This window comes from Mesoplodon bidens (assembly GCF_964165515.1).
Source record: "Mesoplodon bidens genome assembly, chromosome: 9".
In the NCBI taxonomy this organism is placed as follows: domain Eukaryota; kingdom Metazoa; phylum Chordata; class Mammalia; order Artiodactyla; family Ziphiidae; genus Mesoplodon; species Mesoplodon bidens.
Genome location: NC_138166.1, coordinates 69,378,228 through 69,402,060, shown reverse-complemented (window position 1 = coordinate 69,402,060; position 23,833 = coordinate 69,378,228). Strand labels below are relative to the sequence as shown.

Sequence of the window (23,833 nt, the reverse complement as noted above, 5' to 3'; positions counted from 1 at the left end):
TATGTATGTTCCTATTCCCATTTCCTTAATTGCTTTGGGTTCGTTATTGTAGGTATATTCCTTCTGTTGTGTTTCTTGCCTAGAGAAGTTCCTTTAGCATTTGTTGTAAAGCTGGTTTGGTGGTGCTGAACTCTCTCAGCTTTTGCTTGTCTGTAAAGGTTTTAATTTCTCCATCAAATCTGAATGAGATCCTTGCTGGGTAGAGTAATCTAGGTTGCAGGTTTCTCTCCTTCATCACTTTAATTATGTCCTGCCACTCCCTTCTGGCTTGTAGGGTTTCTGCTGAGAGATCAGCTGTTAACCTGATGGGGATTCCCTTGTGTGTTATTTGTTGTTTTTGCCTTGCTGCTTTTAATATGATTTCTTTGTGTTTAATTTTTGACAGTTTGATTAATATGTGTCTTGGTGTATTTCTCCTTGGATTTATTCTGTATGGGACTCTCTGTGCCTCCTGGACTTGATTAACTATTTCCTTTCCCATATTGGGGAAGTTTTCAACTATAATCTCTTCAAATATTTTCTCAGTCCCTTTCTTTTTCTCTTCTTCTTCTGGAACCCCTATAATTCGAATGTTGGTGCGTTTAATGTTGTCCCAGAGGTCTCTGAGACTCTCCTCTGTTCTTTTCATTCTTTTTTCTTTATTTTGCTCTGCATCAGTTATTTCCACTATTTTATCTTCCACCTCACTTATCCGTTCTTCTGCCTCAGTTATTCTGCTATTGATCCCATCTAGAGTATTTTTCATTTCATTTATTGTGTTTTTAATCGATGCTTGATTCATCTTTAGTTCTTCTAGGTCCTTGTTAACTGTTTCTTGCATGTTGTCTATTCTATTTCCAAGATTATGGATCATGGAAATAGAATCTTGGATCAGCTTTACTATCATTATTCTGAATTCTTTTTCAGGTAGACTGCCTATTACCTCTTCATTTGTTAGGTCTGGTAGGTGTTTATCTTGCTCCTTCACCTGCTGTGTGTTTTTCTGCCTTCTCATTTTGCTTATGTTACTGTGTTTGGGGTCTCCTTTTTGCCGGCTGCAGATTCGTAGTTCCCGTTGTTTTTGGTGTCTGACCCCAGTGGCTAAGGTTGTTTCAGTAGGTTGTGTAGGCTTCCTGGTGGGGGGGACTAATTCCTGTGCTCTGGTGGTTGAGGCTCGATCTTGTCTTTCTGGTGGACAGGTCCACGTCTGGTGGTGTGTTTTGGGGTGCCTATGGCCTTATTATGTTTTTAGGTAGCCTCTCTGCTAATGGGTGGGGTTGTGTTCCTGCCTTGCTAGTTGCTTGGCATAGGGTGACCCGCACTGTAGCTTGCTGGTCGTTGACTGAAGCTGGGTGCTGGTGTTGGGATGGAGATCTCTGGGAGATTTTCGCTGCTTGATATTATGTGGAGCTGGGAGGTCTCTTGTGGACCCGTGTCCTGAAGTTGGCTCTCCCACTTCAGAGGCACAGCACTGGCTCCTGGCTGCAGCACCAAGAGCCTTTCATCCACCCGGCTCAGAGTAACAGGGAGAAAAAGTAGAAAGAAAGAATTAGTAGAAGAAAGAAAGAGAGAGGGAAAGAAAGGAAGAAGGGAAGAAAGGAAGGAAGGAAGGAAGGAAGAAAGAAAGGAGGGAGGGAGGGAGGAAGGATGGAAAGAAAGAAGGAAAGAAAGGAGGGAGGGAGGGAGGAAGGAAAGGAAGAAAGACAGGAGGGAGGGAGGAAGGAAAGAAAAAGAAAGTGGAAAGAAGAAGGGTGGGAGGGAGGAAAGAAAAAGAAAGAAGGAAAGGAGGAGCGGAGGGAGGGAGGGAGGAAGGGAGAGTAGGAAAAAAAGAAAGAGCAGGTAAAGTAAAATAGAATAAAGTATGAAATATAGTAGCGTTATTAAAATTAGAAAGTAATTATTGAAAAAAAAAAAAAAAACCGGACCGATAGAACCCTGAGACATATGGTGGAAGCAAAGCTATACAGAGAGAATCTTACACAGAAGATTACACATACACATTCACAAAAAGAGAGCTGGGGAAAAATCAAAAATCTTGCTCTCCAAGTCCACCTCCTCAATTTGGGATAATTCGTTGTAAAAAGAGGAAAAGGGCGAGAAGTCTGAAATCTTGCTCTCTAAGTCCACCTCCTTAATTTGGAATAATTCGTTGTAAAAAGAGGAAAAGGGGGGAAAGTCTTAAATCTTGTCCTCAAAGTCCACTTCCTCAATTTGGGATGATTCGCTGTCCATTCATGCACTCCACAGACGCAGGGCACATCAAATGGACCGTGGAGCTTTAATCCGCTGCCTCCGAGGCTGCACAGAGAGATTTCCCTGCCTCTGCTCTCACAGCTCCCGGGTCTCAGCCTTGGACCTGGCCCCGCCTCTGCGCGTAGGTCGCCGGAGGGCGTCCGTTCTTCGCTCAGACAGGACGGGTTTAAAGGAGCCGCTGATTCGGGGGCTCTGGCTCACTCAGGCAGAGGGGAGGAAGGGGCGCGCAGTGTGGGGCGGGCCTGCGGCGGCAGAGGCCGGCGTGACGTTGCAGCAGCCCGTGGCGCTCCGTGCGCTTTCCCGGGAAAGCCGTCCCCGGGTCTCGGGGACCCCGGCAGTGGCGGGGTGCACAGGCCCCCCGGAAGGCGGGGCGTACAGTGACCCGCGCTCGCACACAGGCCCCGCGGCGGCGGCAGCAGCGGCGGCGGCGGGCCGCGGCAGGCGGCGGCGGCCGCGGCGGCGGCGGGCCGCGGCGGCCGGCGGCGGCGGCGGCCCACGCCCGTCTCCGAGGTCCGTGCCTTACCCGCGGCTCGTGCCTGTCTCCGGCGCTTCCCCAAGCAGCCCTCTTAATGCCCTCTCCTCGCGCACCAGGAAACAAAAGGGAAAAAAGTCTCTTGCCTCTTCAGCAGCTCCAGACCCTTTCCCCGGACTCCCTCCGGGCTAGCCGTGGTGCACTAACCCCTTCAGGCTCTCTTCCTGCCGCCAGCCCCAGTCCTCTCCCTGCGCTCCGACTGAAAGCCGATACCCGAGCCTCAGCTCCCAGCCCCGCCCGCCACGGCGGCCGAGCAGACAAGCCTCTCGGGCTGGTGTGTGCCTGAGGGCACCGGTCCTCTGTGCCAGAATCTCTCCGCTTTGCCCTCCGCACCCCTGTTGCTGTGCTCTCCTCCGCTACTCCGAAGCTTTCCCCCTCCGCCACCTACAGTCTCCGCCCGCGAAGGGGCTTGTAGTGTGTAGAAACCTTCCCCCCTTCACGGCTCCCTCCCACTGGTGCAGGTCCCGTCCCTATCCTATTGTCTCTGTTTATTCTTTTTTTCTTTTGCCCTACCCAGGTATGTGGGGAGCTTCTTGCCTTTTGGGGGGTCTGAGGTCTTCTGTCAGCGTTCAGTAGGTGTTCTGTAGGAGTTGTTCCACGTGTAGATGAATTTCTGATGTATCTGTGGGGAGGAAGGTGATCTCCGCGTCTTACTCTTCCGCCATCTTCCTCCGGGGTCCTGCCTCCCTCTTATAAGGACCTTTGTAATTATATTGAGCCCACCCTGATAATCAAAGAAAATCTCCCCATCTCAAGATTGTCAGCTTAATCACATCTGTGAAGTCCCTTTTGCCGTGTAAAGTAATCTATTCACAGGTTCCCAGGATTAGGACCTGGACAGCTTTGGGGAGGTAACTGGGTGCCTGCTACACACATGAAGGGCCATCCAGCTCAACCATGTGTCCAGTGCATGAATGTCTTCCTGAGGTCCCTGAGGATGGTTTTCTGGCTTGTACTTGAGTATTAATAATGGCCAAGATCACACCATCACATCTTACATCTTCTCTCAAAATGACCTCTTTCATGTTGAACTCCTCTCCCTCTACCTTCTATCCATTGGGTTGAGTTTCTCTGCTTGTAACCTCAACATTTTAAAATTCAGTTAACTCTCTTGTCTCCCTCATCTCTCCTCTGATGGGTCCCTTCTCCATATCATTTGTGGTCTGGATGATACCGTTTCTGTCTGTCTCTGTCCTAGAAATGAAATCAGTGCTTCATAATTGGTCTGACCAATCAGGGTGGGACTGTTACCTTCCTTGCTCAAGGCACTAGTCTTTTGGAGACAAAGGCTGAATTGCACTAGCTTATTTGCTGGATGTTCTCATCCTATTGAATTATATTTTCATGGGTAAAGCAGAGATACGGATAGTACATTGGGTGTGTTTCTTAATCTCTATCCTTTAGTTTCCTCATCTGTAAAATGGAAATAAGAGGGCCTTTCTATAAGGTTAATGTGAGGATTTAATGAGATATTCTACTTATAGCACTTGGCAAAGTACCTGACTACTGTCTATCTGCTATTATCTACTACTAATCATCATCATCATCATCATCTAAGTTCACAAGAACCTGGAGTCTTTTATGTATGTTCTTTTGTTTTTAAGAAGGACAGGAACTTTGCTTTTCCAGTGCCAAAAATAACAGCAAATATCTAGCACAGAAAAGGCACTGCACTAGCCCCTGTGGCTGGGGACAATGGTTTACTTGACGTGATGAGCATGTCCTCTATGCCTTTATCCAGTTCATTCATAAGACAGAATCAAGGATCAGGGTTTTCAGCTACTGATAAAAACCTCTTGCCTGTTGAGGTCAAGCCATAAATCAACCCCATTTGATTGTAGTCGCTGAACTCTTTTTGAATTTGTTCCTATTGCTGTGGCCTTATCTCTGTCTTGTCTACAGTGATGTTTTGAGAAGCCTTCACGTGTGTAAAGGCTTCCCAGTCAGTGGGCCTGTGAAACAGGAAAGTGTCAAGCACATCAAATTTACAGAGTAAGAAATTTAAGATGTGCAAGGTATTAATAAACATTGTCAGGCAAGTAGCTTTTCACGATTGATGCTATGACTCCATTTCATACTCAGTTTATGATTTCTCTCTGAATTACCCAAGGTGCTTTCTTAACACCATTTGGGCTTATTAGTTTTCTCCAGAGCCAACCTCAAGTGTATTGACTTTAATTAGCACTTGTTTCAACTTTATCCTTCTGCGTATTTTGGCAAAACGTGGCACCTTGCAGTATTAGAACATAGCAAGCTGCAGATTCCTGGGGGGACACATGTAGAATGGCATCCAGGAGAAATGTTCTTGTCATGTATTCTCTTTTCAAAGAAATCTTATTTTAGTCTAAAAGTTTCGTGAAAGATAAAGAGGGTTACAGGGACAGGGACAGTGACAGTTAAAGAACAGAAAACTAAAACATATGTATAAGGTGTTTTAATTTATGAACGTGTCACAGTCCAGAAGTTCTTTTGTGAGTCACAGAAACAGCAAAGCATAACGTAATAGTCTCGGCCCTCCTACTGCCTCTCCCATCCCTACCTCTGCCTGTACCCCTTCCCCACTTTAATAACACAGAAACTTGAGGCCCCAAGGTTTATCTTACCCTGTCTAGACTAATGTCACAAGAATAGACAGTAGCAGAGAAAGACTTGAATCCAGATCTCCTTATTCCAGTCTTCCTGTGACCCTACATTTTTGTTAGGCTTATTTGAACTCAGAAGAGAGAGAAGAATCCAGCAAAGTTATAAGCTAAACCAGCTCTAGGGGTCCATTTGGGAAGCAAAGGCCATTTTTAACTTTGGTCCCTTTGGAAACACACCATAGCTTCCACAGATGTCTCATCCTCTTAGTGAGGGCCTCTCTCATGTGACACCCCCTCTCCCCCATTCAACACCCCATCTCCTCTTACTTTTATCCACGGCACTTAGCATTATTCAGTGTGCTCTGTGTTTTACTTCTTTGTTCAAGACCTCCTCCTACTAGAATCCCTCCACAGGGAAGGCATTTTTGCTTTGTTCACTGCTGAATCTACTGGGCCTAGAATAATATCTGGCACATAGTAGGTGCTCACGGTATATTTGCTGAATGAATACACGAAGAAAGAATTTCCTGGCACTGGCAGTATGTTACTGTCCCCCCACCCCTGTTCTTCTGTAGGGCCAGCCTGCACACAGCGGGGGGAGACAGGTTGCCTTGCAAACCTCCCTCACCGCCCCCCTCCCCACCCCCCGTCTTTGCTTAAGTCAGAGTTGCTGGTCCTTCCAACAGATGAGAGTTGGAAGTCCGCCTCCCAAGAAACACTTACTCTCCGTTTTGCATGACAGTTAATCACCATGTGGTTTGGACAAGCTAATCACTCATTATGAGAAATTTCTAAGGTAAAAACTCCTGTAGCTGTACTTCCCATTAATCAGTGTGTGTTTTATAGTCTGTGTGTAAGCATGGCCACTCATCATGTGTCACCTACTCCAAGAAGCAAAGGAATTTTACTACTGTTAACTAACGTCTTTTGCTCTGAAATACCTTGATTTTTGTGTTGTGTTTTTACCTGCCAAGTCTGTTTGTGGGAAAACTATTGTCAAGAATTTCCTCTCGGATTGTTGAAATAGCACGTGTGCAGACCATTAGCGTTGCAGACCTGTTTTGAGTTGAAATTGATGGCTTCAGAGGACAAAGTTTGTGAGCTTTATTATTATTCCAATATTCTATAATGGAATTGTTAAAATAAATAGCATTGAGCATTGAGAATGTAAAATAAATAGCATTGTGAGCTTATTTATTCGATAATGGAATTGTTAAAATAAATAGCATTGAGAATGTTATGTATGTATGAATACATATATATATATATATATATATATAATGATAAATTTATAGTAATTAAATGAACTGGGTTATAAAAAACTAGAAAACTTGTAAAATTTACTGGGCCATTTTCTCTTAAAAATTTTTTTAATGGATATGGTTAAAACAAAAAGTCTTCAAAGCATACACATATAATTTTACATGTGTTGAAATACGGTGCTTTTCTCCTGGAATTCCAAGTTCATTGCCTTTCCAGGTTGATTTGTATGAGAGTACTGAGAAATTCATAAGACAGAGACCACTGTATTAGTTGTTTCCACTAATGTATTCCTTATATACTCTTTGTAAAGGGTGGGTGAGACTTCATCCTTTTTAGAACTTACTCAGTTTCTCTCTTTTATGGCCCATCTGTTTCCTGTTCAGCCAAAGTCATTTGCAAATGATGTTCTCATTAAAGTTGGTCTTTATGAAGGAAGGTGACCAGGCACACTGGTATTCCTCCATGCTTTTGAAAGCTAGGGTACTTTCTTATAAACCCTTTGGTCAGGAAGTTTGAGAAATTTCCCAAGTGTGGGCATATTTGTATGGTTATCGTTCCTTCTGGTGATTTACTTTCTTAAGGAGAGATTTTTTATTAGGAAAAATAAATATTGCTTTTGGGCCTTCAAATGTTTGAAAGCTATGTTAAGTAAAAGTCAATTCAACCTTGCCAACCTCACCAACATTTACCTTCAAAAACTTTCTAGTCACACTTTGTTTACTTACTTCTCATGTCCGTATCCACTCACTGCTTACCCCTAGTTTAATTCTTACAGGAGAGATCAAAGCAGGCTGTCAAGCGTGTTTTGCCTCACTTTGCTAGTTGGCATTATATTCTGTTTTTTTCTTTCAGTAATAAGAAAGGGGCAAGATGAAAAAGCATTCAAGTTTATAAATAGCCAATGGAGAAACAAAAATAGATGATATATGTGTACATAGACTGTGTCAGTTTGAATCCAGGGCCTTTCTCATTTGTTTTATAGCTTGATGGCAAGAAATGTTAAGCCAGGTGTGTCTGTATGACTGACTTATTCTACATCTGTGTTCATAAACACTAATCTGGATTCTTCCAGTAGTGAGATCATTTCATCCATGAATTTTGGAAAAGATTTAAATTGTAACTGTACCCTTTGCAGTCCTATCATTTTCTTCCATTTAGGTATTTCTTCTTCTCTAAATGCTGTGACTATAAAGTATTAAGACTAGTTTCTTTGAGCCACCCCTGCTAGGCTGTCACTTTGTAATCGCACCCCCTAAATGAAATGAGGGAAATATTGAAAAATGGTGAAATTTGACAACACCTTCCTACCCAGGCCTAGTACTGTCCTCCTAAATGTGCATCTTCAGTATTGCTAATTCAGACTAGCAGAAGCTGGCCTTTGCTTTTCTTGGATGTTGGTAGTAAGGGTGGGGACCTTTTTATAAAAGTATAAATATTGTATATTTTATTTTTATATGTATGCTATAACACTATTTTTTATGAACTAAAGTTTTTCTTGATAGAGTACTTTATTATGCTTTTTACTATATATAACATGGTTTCAATTTTCCTCTCCTACTAGGTGAAATGCGGAATGATTTATACATCACTATAGAAAGGGGAGAATTTGAGAAAGGAGGAAAGAGTGTGGCCAGAAATGTGGAAGTTACGATGTTCATTGTAGAGAGTAGCGGCCAGACCTTGAAGGTACGTTAGTGCTGGATTCTTTTTTGTAAAACAATTCCACATCCTTGCTTTGGGTTCATCTTGAATGCGATCAGTTAATTTCCGATTTGCAGTATTTCCAATCTTATTTTTCTTTTCCACCCCTGTGTAGTCTTTTTTTTAATTATGAAAATGCCTTTCAGAAAAGAAAGTAGGAAAAATAAAGGCTTTTACGGTTTAATTGTGTCAACAATGTCCTCATAACAGCTATTCCTTAAAAGCAGCATTTTTATGCCATTTCATTTTTCCCCTTTCATCTGTCATAGTTTTGAAGATGGATACTTTTGCTTTTGGCAATGGGTAAAACAAAACAAAAATCATATGTCATCCTATGTATTTTCATTTTAACCAAAATGAGGCGTGAGGATTAAGCTCTTACTAATTGGGGTTCTAATATCACGTTCCTTTATGGAAGAAGTGTTTCATGTGAGCCCGGGGCTTAGTGAGTTTTATAGGAAGGCACAGCACAGGCTTTTGGCTGTGGCAGGTTGAGAATTTTATCATGTAGTTGACTCCAAATTGGGCACGCGGTTGCCCATCTCACTCATGTCACTGAGTTCCACCCTTAGCCGAGTAGACCCTGGGAGACCAGCCTCAGGATGAAACAGACACAGCCTGTCAGCAGAAGCGAGTGCAGAAACAGGCCTGTAAAGAACTGAGGCGGTAATTTCACCTGAAGTGCTATTTGGGGAGCAGGCGGATACGGCAGAGCAATTGCTCTGCTCCTCCAAATGAAGCTGTCTTTAACCTGCATGTTTCCTTTATTAGGATTTTATCTCCTTTGGCTCTGGAGAGCCACCAGCTAGCGAGTACCACTCCTTTGTGCTTTATCATAACAACAGTCCCAGGTGGTCTGAGCTACTGAAGCTTCCTATCCCTGTGGATAAATTCAGGGGAGCGCACATCCGCTTCGAGTTCCGGCATTGTTCCAGTAAGTGTTTGGCAGGATTGTCTCCATGGCTTTGTGGTGCTGGGTAGTCTGCTAACTGAGCTGAAACGGCAGTGTGGGCTAATCGGTAGAAAGTGTGTGACAAACCAGAGACCTCCACAAAGGAGAAACGAAGGTGAGTGAAGTCCTGGGAGGCGAATGGGCTCACTTCTCGAAGAACCAATAACCTCTGTGGAAACATAGATGCAAGAGGGGAAGGAAACAGAATACCTGTGGAAATCTACAGGGTTCTTCTTAAGTTGGTCACTTTCATAAAAACCAGTTCATCACTCTCACAGTCTGGAAAGACTAGATAGAAAGAGAAGGTGCAGCAGTAAAGACCTGACTGGCTCAGGTGGTTTTAGGCAGTCCTGACCCATCTGCTGTCTCTCCAGCCAAGAGCTGATCCAGCTCTCAGACAGCTCAGGGGAACCCTCGGGGACTTTCCTAGGCATGTGAAGTCACTAGAAAAGCCTCTGATTGGCTCCAGTTCATATTGATTTGTATATATCTACATCACCGTGCATTCTCAAACAGTATTCAAATGAGGATCAAGTAATGTCAACTCAAACAGGTCTTAGAGATGATGTGAAGTAATTTCCCCACTTTATAGATCTAAAAAACCCAAGACATACAGACGTTACAGGATTTATTCATGTGGACGTTACTTATCCATAAAGTTATCATTTCCTGTTGTCTCTATTTTAATTCTTTTGCATTCATTACCACCCTCTGAAGCCCCCACTCCCTGTCTCCACCAGCCCCCAGTCCAGGGATCTTCTGGTTTCCCCTGTGCCCCAGAATTGTGCACTTCTGGTAGTGTACATTGTGACCAGAGAAGGTTCTGGTGAATCTTGCTTCAAGAGCAGTATAATAATCAAAAGAGGGACTTCCCTGGTGGCACAGTGGTTAAGAATCCACCTGCCAATGCAGGGGACATGGGTTCGAGCCCTGGTCTGGGAAGATACCACATGCCGTGGAGCAACTAAGCCTGTGTGCCACAACTACTGAAGCCCACACACCTAGAGCCCTTGCTCCGCAACAAGAGAAGCCACTGCAATGAGAAGCCCATGCACCGCAACGAAGAGTAGCCCCCTCTTGCTGCAACTAGAGAAAGCCCGCGTGCAGCAGCAAGGACCCAACACAGCCATAAATAAATAAATAGATAGATAGATAGATAGATAAATAAAATCAAGAGATAGAGAAGAGTCACATTATTGGGGAAGCAGCAGGCTCCTCTCCAGTCTGAAAGGAATGAAGGCATTGCCAGTAGATATGCAGTGACCTCGCCTGAGTGCTATGTAACTCGCCCAAGATTCAGGTAGAGGAGAAGGATTCTGTCTTGTTGTTGGGACTTTGGAATGTTTTGGAATTAGCTCAGAAGCTCCACAAGTTATGCTTTTGTGGATGTTTCAGAATATAGAGAGATGGCTAGCAGGGTTTTACCATTCTTCCAAATTCCTAGAAGAATTTCATGGGTAGGATTTAAAGTGGGAAAAACTAAAGGACTTTCCATGGTGCCATACCCTTCCTTCCACTAGTCTTTGTTAGAAATTCTCACTTGGGCCTAATATGAGCTTTGAGCTTTAAGGAAGAAAAAGAGGGAAATAAAAGTGAAATGGGAGAAAAAGGAGAAAGAACATTTGGAGAAAGTTACTATAACTCAGAACTTGGAAACTGGACTAAAGGTGATTTTCAGTAGAACCTGTTAGATCTCTGCCATCTTGTCCTTGTACTTCAAACATTGTCCACAGGGTTTTGTTTTGGGTTTTTTTTAATGTTCATTGTTAAAATTCAGAAGAAACAGCAACATGTAAAGAAGAAAGAAAATCCCTACAAATAATCAGTGTAGTCATTTTATCACATGAACTTCCAAGTGTTCTTTGTGTGTACATGTATTTATTTTAAAATATTTATTCATGAAACAAATATTTATTAAATACCTGCTATATGTCAGCCATTTTACTGGGCATTGAAAATACATCAGTGAACACAACAAAATGCCTCCTCTCATAGATCTTTCACTCTAGAGATGAAAGACAGACAACACTTGAGCAAATAAATCTATAATATATCAAGTGGTGTTAAATACAGTGAAGAAGACTAAACTGGAGTTAGGTGCTAGAAAGCTGTGGTGCTATGTTGCTGTTTTACATAGGGCAGTCAGGATAGACCTCTCTGATAAAGAGGTGTGTCGATAACAACATAGAAGAAGTGAAGGTGTGAGCCTTTGGCTATCTGGGGAAAAAGTATTTCAGGCATATAGAACAGTAAGTATAAAACACTTGAAGTTGAAACATGGTTGGCACGAAACATGGTTGGCACTTTCAAGGAATAACAGGGAGGCCAGAATGAGCAAGTGAGAGAGTTTGGAGGTGAGGATCAGAGAGGTAGCAGGGGAGCCAGATCCCCTATTGTCTTTTAGGTCATGGGAAGGACTTTGGACTTTATTTGGAGTGAGAAGAGGCATTAGAGGCTTTAGTTTGAAGTCTGGCTGCTATATGGATGATAGATTGTAGGTGGGCCAGATGGGAACAGGCCATTTAGGAGGCTTATGCAGTCCTCAAGTTAAGAGATTTAAAAGGCTTGATTCTTGTCTACAGATTTATTGACAGATTGGATGTGAAAGAAGGAGAAAGTTCAAGGTTGACCCCAAGATTTTGGCCTCATTATGAACTGGTCATTTAATGAAGTGGAGAAGACAACAGGAAGAATCTGTTTGGAGAGCAAAAATCAAACATTCCATTTTAAATATGTTAAGGCTGAGAAGTCTATTAGACGTTCAAGATATCAAGTAGGCAGTTGAATGAGATCCAAGCTGAAGACTTAAACTTGATAATGAGAACATATAGTTCAGTGGTGTGCTGTAAATATTTAACCAGCACTCAGGGTGATGGAGAGGGGAGGGGAAGCCCTAAATTATAGCATTTGCTGATTCCGTGGGGTAAATACTCCCACCATGGTCAATTTCAAGCTGCCAACATGACATCACTGATCTTGGAGTTGGGGAAAATGCACACTGTCAGCTCTTGTGAGCCAGTACAGGCCAGCTCCAGCACATCACAGATGTCGAAGAGTTTCAAAGCCATGGGACTGGTGAGATGTCTAAGTAAGTTAAGATAGCAAGGGAAGTCCAAGGATGGATCCCTGGAGCACTGACACCTTTAGATTTGGGGAGAATGTAAAGTAGCCATTACGTGGATTAAGAAGGAGTAGCCAGTGAGGTTGAAGGAGAATGGAGGAAGAATAGAATCCAGGAGACTAAATGAAGAAAGTTTTTCAAGAGGGAGTTGATCAGATGTGTCAGGTGCCAGTGATAAATAAGGTAAGGACAGAGAAATTATCACCTGATTTGACATCACGGAGGTCATTGAACCTGACAAGTTGTTCTAGTGGATTTGTGGTGTGGCTGGAGTGAGTCAAAGAGTAAGCTGGAGAAAAGGGCAGGCAGTGAGTATAGACAAATCTTTTGAGAAACTTTGCTATAAAGAATACAGGTGAGCAGAGAAATGGGATAGTAGCTATAAAAAAAAAGTGGGTCACCAGAAGTTGGTTTTTTGGTGGTGTTCTTTTTTAAGTTGGAGCATTTAAAACATGTTTGTTAGAGAGAAATCATTCAGTAGAGAGGAGAAACTGGTGTAGAAGAGTGGGGACAGCTGTAGGAGCAGTGTCCTTGAGTTGGGGAAGGAGCAGGGGGCCCGGTGCTCAAGATTAAGAATTCGCCCTGGGTAAGAGCAGTTCACACCTAGTACAGGAAGACAGATGCAGGTGGGTAATAGGTAGATGCTAGGGCATGTGGGAATTCTCTCTACATGAGCTGAAAGTGAGGGAAGTGTCAAGGTATTGGAGGCTTGAGAGGAGAGGAGAATGGATGAAATTATTGTCTGGAAAAGTAGAAGAGTGAGTTTATTAGGTAAATGTAGGAAGTTTGCCTATCCCGGGGCGCTTTTGTGGTTAGTGCACATTAATTAAACTTAGATTAGTGTAGGCATGGAATGAGCCACAAATTGGATTTTACAAGGGTGCAGTGTTATTAGTGGAAGTGTGGAGGGGGAGGGGTTGAGGGTATTTTCAAGGAAGTGATTAGAATGATGGACCACAGAAATGGGAAGTTGGAGTGGAGGGGATGGAGGGATGGGTCAATAAACTGGGGGTCCCAGGGGGCAGAATTGTTGGAGTTGAGGTACAAGAAAGAATGAGTTGAAAAGTTAGGAAGTAGAATCCATGAACTCAGGGTTTTTATTAGTAAAAGGGGATTGTGTTATGCATATTATATGTAACAGTCCATTCAGTTTATTAATCCTGATCTAACAGCTCAGGACAAAAGGCCATGCACTTTAAACTTTGTTTGGTATTTATTTTTATTTTATAGCAGAAGGCAAGTTTGGGGAAACTGTTGCTTTGTTCCTTATCTTTGCTAATTTTATGCATCTTGGATTCTTTTTATCTTTCTGAATTGAATACCAAAAACCACACCAAAATGACAGTCAAATCAACTTAGAAAATTATTTGTAAATAAGTCTTCTCCCCTAAATCATAAGTTCCATACCCAGCACGCTCATTGACATAGAAATCTCTTCCCAGAGATCTTTGCTGTGACTTTTGTTTAACTTTAAAGAGTATTGATATTTCCCCAGTTTACCTCTGGGGTTGAAATCAGTGATTTAAAAAGTAGAAGAACCGTTGCTATAATCACATTTTCAGCGATGTCCTCATGCTAGGGGCCTAAGCTAGCCAGCCAGAATTACTACACATTTTCAGGGATGTCCTCATGCTAGGGGCCTAAGCTAGCCAGAATTACTACTCTCTGTGCAGGGTTCCACATCCCTGTGGTTAAATGCCAGAAGCAATGTGTTTGCTGCTAGAGCCTCTTGTCTAATCCTCAGGATCACCATATCTGACACCTCTAGTGAGGGTCTTACTGCATCCCAAAGCTGGACTTCTCTATCAAGTATAACCTCCACTTATGCACTTGTGTGGGAGAGAATAACCATCCAGCCCATAATGGCTGCCAGCCCTGCAACTCTTCCCTACATGTCTAAATAGAAGGAGAGGGTCCAGTTGAATAAACCAGGTTCTTTCCATGCTTTCTCCATTTTTGGAGAAAAGGAAGGTGTGTGGAAAGAACTGCAGTGACACTGAAGAGATCTAGAACAGGTTACCTGACATTGTAAGATCTCAATTTCCTTCTCTATAAACAATTGCCAATGACCCTTGACATGTTTAGCTGTTGAAATTCACCATTAGGCATCTGAAAACTTCATTGCCTCATTTCCGACTTCCCGAATACTACTGCAGTAAGCTCTTATCAAACTATAGAATGCTGTTTATGTTTTTCAGCATACCTTATTCCAAGGAGGTGGCTTCCGTAGGGCTCTGTGTTTACACACGTGGCTGTAGGGAGAGTTCTGTCATGAACCAAAGCAGAGCTGAGAGCCTCCCTTTCCAGGAGGAGTAAGCAAAATATTGCATTTCACATTCATTCATTCACTCGTCATTTGTTTACTGTACATTTATTGAGAACCTACTATGTTCTTGGCATTCTTTGAGATACCAAGCATAGATTAACTTAATTAGACAAGAATCCTGCCGTCCGTGGGGCTTACATTCAGGAGTGGAGGGTAGGTTGTGAGGAGAAGAAACAGGAAATCCACAAATTAAAAAAAAAAAAACACCATCATAATTTCAGATAGTGAATCCCATGAAGCAAATTAGTCAAGGAATGTAACTTGCAGATTATAAGGCAGGAATATGGGGTTAGAGGGTGGCTACTGTACATAGAGGTCCCATCATAAAAGCTGCTCTTCATTGTGTAAAAGGAGCTGGCGTGTGTGTGTGTCCAGGGGTATATTTCTTGATGATCACGCATCGTCACAGTCTATGTATCTGAACACAGTTGTGTAAGCATACACTTAAATAATTGACTAATTTTCACAGAGAATTATACTCAGTATCCTGTAATAACCTATAAGGGAAAAGAATCTGAAAAAATATATATATATATTACTGAATCACTTTGCCGTACACCTGAAACTAACACAACATTGTAAATCAACTATACTTCAATTAATTCAAAAAGATTGACTGATTTTTTTTTCCCCTACAGCAAAGGAGAAAGGAGAGAAGAAGTTGTTTGGCTTCTCCTTCATCCCCCTGATGCAGGAAGATGGTAGGACTCTTCCAGATGGCACTCACGAGCTCATTGTGCATAAGGTAACGTCAGTCAGATGTTGGGGGCAGCTGTGAAAAACAGGGCTGAATTATTAGCTCACTGTCTTATGCTTACTATGGAAAAGAGAAAAAAATGACTGCAAAGATACTCTTCTGGAAGATTGCTGACAGGGAGAGTGTCTTTTGAGAATATTGTCTCTATGTTCTTTCATATTCTAACACCTACTTTAAAGATGATTTATTTTTTTCATCTTAATTGAACTGTAGGTATTTGGGTCAGTCTATAGGGTGACCTTAAAGTCCTTTCCCTTGCTGTGATAGGATTAGATAAACCTTACAAATAAATTTTTAAATATTCCCAATACCTGCTTTCTTATCTGAAGATCTGTATACCCCCAGAAGCAAATTTAGCAAGGTCAGCTTTACATTTTTCTTGTCTGCTGCTCTCACTAAGCAAGGAGAGAAATGGCTGTTCTTTGTCATGACAACTTTAGTGGTTGTTACTTTCTATTTTTTGCATCAAGAATTGTCATAAAAACATTTGGGGTAAAGGATAGTGTAGGAGGCAACAAAAAGAAAACTCACGAAACAAGAGATCCTTAGAAGTTATCAGAGAATACCAGTAATAATGAAGTATAGAATAAAAACACTAGCAACTATGAAAGAGAGAATTAAAGTACATGATCTTCTCCAAAATATTTCTCCTTTGCATTTCTCCATTTCTGTAAGCACATGCTATTCCAAGCTCTTGTCAACTCTCACCTGGGCTAACTAGTCCTGCCGACCTGCACCTTTTCTCCCTCTAGTCCATTTTCCAGCCAGCCAGGGCGACCCATCTAAGGTGCAGATCTCACCAGGCCCCTTTCTGATATAAACCCACTGAAAAGCTCCCCATTGCCAAGAGGGAAAATTGCAGGCTCTCAGCGTGTGTCAGGCTGCCTCTTCCCTATTGCTTCACCTCTCACCACTTCCGGTCGTCTACCTGATGCCATAGCCACATCCAGCTCTTTCTGGTTCCTCACCTCCTGCCTGCTGGTTCCCCCTGCTCCACCTGGCACTCCTGGCACACCTGCCTCACCCTGTCTCCCCGCAGCTGACACCTCCTCATCCACAGAGGCGCACCTTGGCCAGAACCTTTATTCAGGAGAATGGTCCCCACGCCCCAGCCCCCTACTCCCTGGATTTCCAGCTGGCTAAGAAAAGCTCCCATGAGTTCCCTGGATATCTGCACACACCTCTTACCATTGTCCTCATTACATTGTCCCATGATTGTCTGATGATCCCTTGACTTAACTCTGGTAGATAGAGGAGCCCTTCAGGAGCAACAACTGTGTCAGAGAGGTTCTGGCATGCGGCAGATGCGCGGTGAAGATATACTGAATGAATGAAGGAGATTACAAACAAAAACTTTCTTAACCTTTGGATTATTGCTAGTAAAATGAGTGTCCCTGCACAAGACACCTGGTCATTTTTGTTTGTGTATGTATATGTATGTGTATATTTCTTGAATCGTTTATTTTCTAGTTGTTTGTTCAACACATTGACTACAAACCACAGGGCAGGCCCTCTTCTAGTGACTGGGAATATAGTGGCGAACAAAACAGTTAACATCCCTCCATTTCTGACACGTACATTCCCTAGACTTCAAAAGTGACTCAGGGCTTCCCTGGTGGCGCAGTGGTTGAGAGTCCGCCTGCCGATGCAGGGGACACGGGTTCGTGCCCCGGTCCGGGAGGATCCCACATGCCGTGGAGCGGCTGGGCCCGTGAGCCATGGCTGCTGGGCCTGCGCGTCCGGAGCCTGTGCTCTGCAACAGGAGAGGCCACAGCAGTGAGAGGCCCGCGTACCGCAAAAAAAAAAAAAAAGTGACTTAAAGGAGCTCACAGTGTTAAAATACAAAGAAAAAATATTTTAAAGCAGAGTAACCACTAAAGCAAACAGAAGCGCTAAATGCACTAGACACCTGAGATGATCTATTTATATCACCTTTAGGTCTGAGGCCCCTTTATGTGATATGGGTAACATGACAGCCAATGTCTTCAGCTACAGTTTTCCAAAAGACATAAATCGTACTTGATATGAATGTTTGTGATCTTGCCTCTGCATACCATTAAATCTTCACACAGAAAAGGCAGATCTAAGGTTATCATTATCTTCCTAATAATATTTAGAAGAATAAATCACTTCTTTATGGCATTTCACCATGTGGGCTCTCTCACCTGTGGGTCAGAGGGTGTTTTTTGGGCAGGTGCTAAGTTTCCAGTCAAGTTCAGGTTGACTTCCTCTAAACCAGTATGAATAACACCAAAATTCTTACTTGCTAATTAGAGATACCCATACACTTAAAATGCCAGGGGGACAAGTAGCAGAGCTTCCTTCTCCATGTGAGCATTTAGGAGTCCAACTGGTATTGATTTCCACACAATCATTCTACTCCGTGACCAGGGGCCTGTTGTGGTGCCTTTGGCAGAACCATTTTTCTCAGAAGTAGAGCTTTGAATCATCTCAAGCCCTTCCACAAATTTTCACTGAATACCCAGAATTACAATCCATAAAGCATTATGAAAATTTATTTGAGCATCAACAATTTAAACAAAAGGTGTTCCCAATGATCTTTCTCCATCACAAAGGAGGCTAAGGATGGTATCTGTAGATCATCTAATTTGGGGCAGACCTACATTGTGTGGATCCATCAGGAAGCATTAGCTTCACAGAAAAACCCTAAGTAGCTGAGTTGTCTTATGATTAGGGTTATTGTTGCTTAAAGAGGTATGGAATACCTGCCAAGCATAACATCTTATGTTTTTCGTCTAGTCGATGCCATGGTTTTCTTTTTCATAACACTGAGCCAAGAAGTTCAGTTTCAGCTTAAGGCCACTTGCAGGTTATGATTATAAAACCATATTAAGAGCATAATGCTTACCCTTCTTCTGCCATGGCAGGAAGGATTACAGCCTCCTGATGATTGCAGCCTTGAATTTATTAATTTAAAAAAATTGAGCAAAAAAAACAAAGAAAGTTAGGGAGACGAGTGGATTTCAAATTACTGGGTAAAAAAAATAGCCCATTTAATAAGTGGTGTTGAGATGACCACAGCGGGTGTTAGAGGGAAAAATAAAGAGCTGGATCACTACCTTGCTTCTTAAACCAAAGCAATTTCCAGATTATATGTAAAAAGTAAAACTGTAAGAGCCTATATACTATGAACATTTTTAGAAAGTTTAGGTAAAGGGGGCCTTTCTAATGATGCCTCTCAAATGTTACAAATCAGGTACAAAAAAATGTGTAACTTTGGCTAAATAAAGTTTAAAACCTTTTTATTGATAAAATTATCATAATCAAAGGTAAAAAACACATGATAAACTGAAACATGGTTGCAACACAGCTTACAAAGGGGGACTATTCCAAATTTACCAAAAGTTATCACAAATAAGTAAAAAAAAAAAGAAAAAATGCTACAAACAAGCTATTCAAAAATAATAAATGCAAGAATATAAAATAAATATATGAAAAATCAAAGAAATGTAAGTTAAATAAAGAATGGGAAATCTTTTGGCCTATTAGGTTGGTAAAGACTTTTAAAACTGAGAATTGGCAAAGGTTAAAGGGAAACGAACACTCTCTTGCATTCATAGAGGGAAATGTGAATAGTATTGTCTTTCTGGAGGACAGTTTGGCAATACAGTATTTTAAATATGTATATCCTTTGGCTTAGCCATTCCACATCTTGGTATTTATTGGGAGAAAATAATCAGATAAGGTAAGCAAACATGATTCAACTATGATCAATACAGACTCCTTAAAATATGGAAAAACTTGAAAGTAATCTAAATTACCAAAACATAGGTCTGGTTAGATACATGAGTTAGTTATATCCATATAATGAATGAAATACTACATAATTATTGAAATAATGTCTAGTGGAAATTTTTATGTGCATAGAAAAATGTTTATAATATATTGATAAACAGCATTTTATATATGCATACATTTAGTGTAAGACCATTTTTATAAAATTATGTAACTGCATGTCCACATGTATATAAGTGCATAGCAATGCTTGGAAGGATGTCCTAAAATATTAACAACGACTTTATTTTTACATTTCTTTCTTTTTTCTTCTTCCTTTTCAGTGGTTCACACGAAAGTTTTTTTTTTTTTTACATCTTTATTGCAGTATAATTGCTTTACAATGGTGTGTTAGTTTCTGCTGTATAACAAAGTGAATCAGCTCTACATATACATACATCCCCATATCTCCTCCTCTTGCATCTCCCTCCCACCCTCCCTATCCCACCCTCCTTATCCCACCCCTCTAGGTGGTCACAAAGCACCGAGCTGATCTCCCTGTGCTATGCAGCTGCTTCCCACTAGCTATCTGTTTTACATTTGGTAGTGTATATATGTCCATGCCACTATCACACTTCATCCCAGCTTACCCTTCCCCCTCCCCATGTCCTAAAGTACAATTCTATGTCTGCGTCTTTATTCCTGACCTGCCCCTAGGTTCTTCAGAACCATTTTTTTTTAAGATTCCATATATATGTGTTAGCATACAGTATTTGTTTTTCTCTTTCTGACTTACTTCACTCTGTATGACAGACACTAGGTCCATCCACCTCACTACAAATAACTCAGTTTCATTTCTTTTTATGGCTGACTAATATTCCATTGTATATATGTGCCACATCTTCTTTATCCATTCATCTGTCTATGGACACTTAGGTTGCTTCCATGTCCTGGCTATTGTAAACAGAGCTGCAATGAACATTGTGGTACATGACTCTTATTGAATTATGGTTTTCTCAGGGTATATGCCCAGTAGTGGGATTGCTGGGTCGTATGGTAGTTCTATTTTTAGTTTTTTAAGCAACCTTCATACTGTTTTCCACAGTGGCTGTATCAATTTACATTCCCACCAATAGTGCAAGAGGGTTCCGTTTTCTCCACACACTCTCCAGAATTTACTGTTTGTAGATTTTTTGATGATGGACATTCTGACTGGTGTGAGGTGATACCTCATTGTAGTTTTGATTTGCATTTCTCTAATGACTAGTGATGTTGAGCATCCTGTCATGTGTTTGTTGGCAATCTGTATATCTTTGGAGAAATGTCTATTGAGGTTTTCTGCCTGTTTTTGGATTGGGTTGTTTGTTTTTTGATATTGAGCTGCATGAGCTGCTAGTATATTTTGGAGATTAATACTTTGTCAGTTGCTTCGTTTGCAAATATTTTCTCCCATTCTGAGGGTTGTCTTTTCATCTTGTTTATGGTTTCCTTTGCTGTGCAAAAGCTTTTAAATTTCATTAGGTCCCATGTGTTTATTTTTGTTTTTATTTCCATTTCTCTAGGAGGTGGGTCCAAAAGGATCTTGCTGTGATTTATGTCATAGAGTGTTCTGCCTGTGTTTTCCTCTAAGAGTTTGATAGTGTCTGGCCTTACATTTAGGTCTTTAATCCATTTTGAGTTTATTTTTGTGTATGGTGTTAGGGAGTGTTCTAATTTTATTCTCTTCCATGTAACTCTCCAGTTTTCCCAGCACCACTTATTAAAGAGGCTGTCTTTTCTCCATTGTATATTCTTGCCTCCTTTATCAAAGTTAAGGTGACTGTATGTGCATGGGTTTATCTCTGGGCTTTCTATCCCGTTCCACTGATCTATATTTCTGTTGCTGTGCAGGTACCATACTGTCTTGTTTACTGTAGCTTTATAGTATAGTCTGAAGTCAGGGAGCCTGATTCCTCCAGCTCCGTCTTTCTTTCTCAAGATCGTTTGGCTATTCAGGGTCTTTTGTGTCTCCATACAAATTTTAAGACTTTTTGTTCTAGTTCTGTATAAAATGCCATTTGTAATTTGATAGGGATTTCATTGAATCTGTAGCTTGCTTTGGGTAGTATAGTCATTTTCACAACATAGATTCTTCCACTCCAAGAACATGGTATATCTCTCCATCTGTTTGTATCATCTTTAATTTCTTTCATCAGTGTCTTATAGTTTTCTGCATACAGGTCTTTTGTCTCTTTAGGAAGGCTTATTCCTAGGTATTTTATTCTTTTTGCTGCAATGGTAAATGGGAGTGTTTCCTTAATTTCTCTTTCAGATTTTTCATCATTAGTGTATAGGAGTGCAAGAGATTGCTGTGCATTTATTTTGTATCCTGCTACTTTAACCAAATTAATTGATTAGCTCTAGTAGTTTTCTGGTAGCATCTTTAGGATTCTCTATGTATAGTATCATATCTTCTGCAAACAGTGACAGTTTTATTTCTTTTCCGATTTGGATTCCTTTTATTTCTTTTTCTTCTCTGACTGCTGTGGTTAAAACTTCCAAAACTAGGTTGAATAATAGTGGTGAGAGTGGGCAACCTTCTCTTGTTCCTGATCTTAGTGGAAATGGTTTCAGTTTTTCACCATTGAGGATGATGTTGGCTGTGGGTTTTTCATATATGGCCTTTTTATGTTGAGGTAAGTTCCCTTTATGACTACTTTCTGGAGGGTTTTTATCATAAATGGGTATTGAATTTTGTCAAAAGCTTTTTCTGCATCTGTTGAGATGATCATATGGTTTTTATCCTTCAGTTTGTTAATATGGTGTATCACATTGATTGATTTGCATATATTGAAGAATCCTTGCGTTCCTGGGATAAACCCTACTGGATCATAGTGTATGATCCTTTTAATGTACTGTTGGATTCTGTTTGCTAGTATTTTGTTGAGGATTTTTGCATCAATGTTCATCAGTTATATTGGCTGGTAGTTTTCTTTGTTTGTGACATCTTTGTCTGGTTTTGGTATCAGGGTGATGATGGCCTCGTAGAATGAGTTTTGAAGGGTTCCTCCCTCTGCTATATTTTGGAAGAGTTTGCGAAGGATAGGTGTTAGCTCTTCTCTAAATGTTTGAGAGAATTTGCCTGTGAAGCCATCTGGTCCTGGGCTTTTGTTTGTTGGAAGATTTTTAATCACAGTTTCAATTTCAGTGCTTGTGGTTTGTCTGTTTATATTTTCTATTTCTTCCTGGTACAGTCTTGGAAGGTTGTGCTTTTCTAAGAATTTGTCCATTTCTTTCAGGTTGTCCATTTTATTGGCATATAGTTTCTTGCAGTAATCTCTCATGATCCTTTGTATTTCTGCAGTGTCAGTTGTTACTTCTCCTTTTTCCTTTCTAATTCTATTGATGTGAGTCTTCTCCCTTTTTTTCTAGATGAGTCTGGCTAATGGTTTATCAATTTTGTTTATCTTCTCAAAGAACCAGCTTTTGGTTTTATTGATCTTTGCTATTGTTTCCTTCATTTCTTTTTCATTTATTTCTGATCTGATCTTTATGATTTCTTTCCTTCTGCTAACTTTGGGAGTTTTTTGTTCTTCTTTCTCCTATTGCTTTAGTTGTAAGGTTATGTTGTTTATTTGAGATGTTTCTTGTTTCTTGAGGTAGGACTGTATTGCTATAAACAGCCCTCTTTGAACTGATTTTACTGCATCTCATAGGTTTTGGGTCATCATGTTTTCATTGTCATTTGTTTCTAGGTATTTTTTGATTTCTTCAATGATCTCTTGATTATTTAATAGTGTATTATTTAGCCGCCATGTGTTTGTATTTTTTACAGCTCTTTTCCTGTAATTGATATCTAGTCTCATAGCACTGTGGTCAGAAAAGATACTTGATACGACTTCAATTTTCTTAAATTTACCAAGGCTTGATTTGTGACCCAAGCTATGATCTATCCTGAAGAATGTTTCATGAGTACTTGAGAAAAAAGTACATTCTGTTGTTTTGGATGGAATGTCCTATAACTATCAATTAAGTCCATCTTGTTTAATGTATCATTTAAAGCTGTGTTTCCTTATTTATTTTCATTTTGGTTGATCTGTCCATTGGTGAAAGTGGGGTGTTAAAGTTCCCTACTATTATTGTGTTACTGTTGATTTCCCCTTTTATCGTTGTTAGTATTTGCCTTGTGTATTGAGATGCTTCTGTATTGGGTGCATAAATATTTACAATTTTTATATCTTCTTCTTCGATTGATCCCTTGATCATTATGTAGTGTTCTTCTTTGTCTCTTGTAATAGTCTTTATTTTAAAATCTATTTTTTCTCATATGAGATCTGCTACTCCAGCTTTCTTTTGATTTCCATTTGCATTGAATATCTTTTTCCATCCCCTTACTTTCAGTCTGTATGTGTCCCTAGATCTGTAGTGGGTCTCTTGCAGACCACATATGTACAGGTCTTGTTTTTGTATCTATTCAGCCAGTCTTTGTCTTTTGATTGGAGCATTTAATCCATGTACATTTAGGGTAGTTATCGATATGTATGTTCCTATTACCATTTTCTTAATTGTTTTGGGTTTGTTATTGTAAGTCTTTTCCTTTTCTTGTGTTTCCTGCCTAGAGAAGTTACTTTAGCTTTTGTTGTAAAGCTTGTT

The 23,833-nt window shown here is 40.9% G+C and overlaps 1 protein-coding gene across 2 annotated transcripts in view; it reads left to right on the top strand.

The window, feature by feature from the left end:
* The window catches only part of DOCK4 (dedicator of cytokinesis 4), a 487,691-nt gene that overhangs the window by 305,554 nt on the left and 158,304 nt on the right, over positions 1 to 23,833 (top strand). For both annotated transcript variants that reach the window (XM_081243754.1, XM_081243753.1), the window contains exons 14-16: positions 8,171 to 8,295; positions 9,082 to 9,244; positions 15,348 to 15,454. In XM_081243754.1, coding sequence (XP_081099880.1) covers positions 8,171 to 8,295; positions 9,082 to 9,244; positions 15,348 to 15,454 — 395 coding nt within the window. The remainder of the gene's footprint in view (positions 1 to 8,170; positions 8,296 to 9,081; positions 9,245 to 15,347; positions 15,455 to 23,833) is intronic.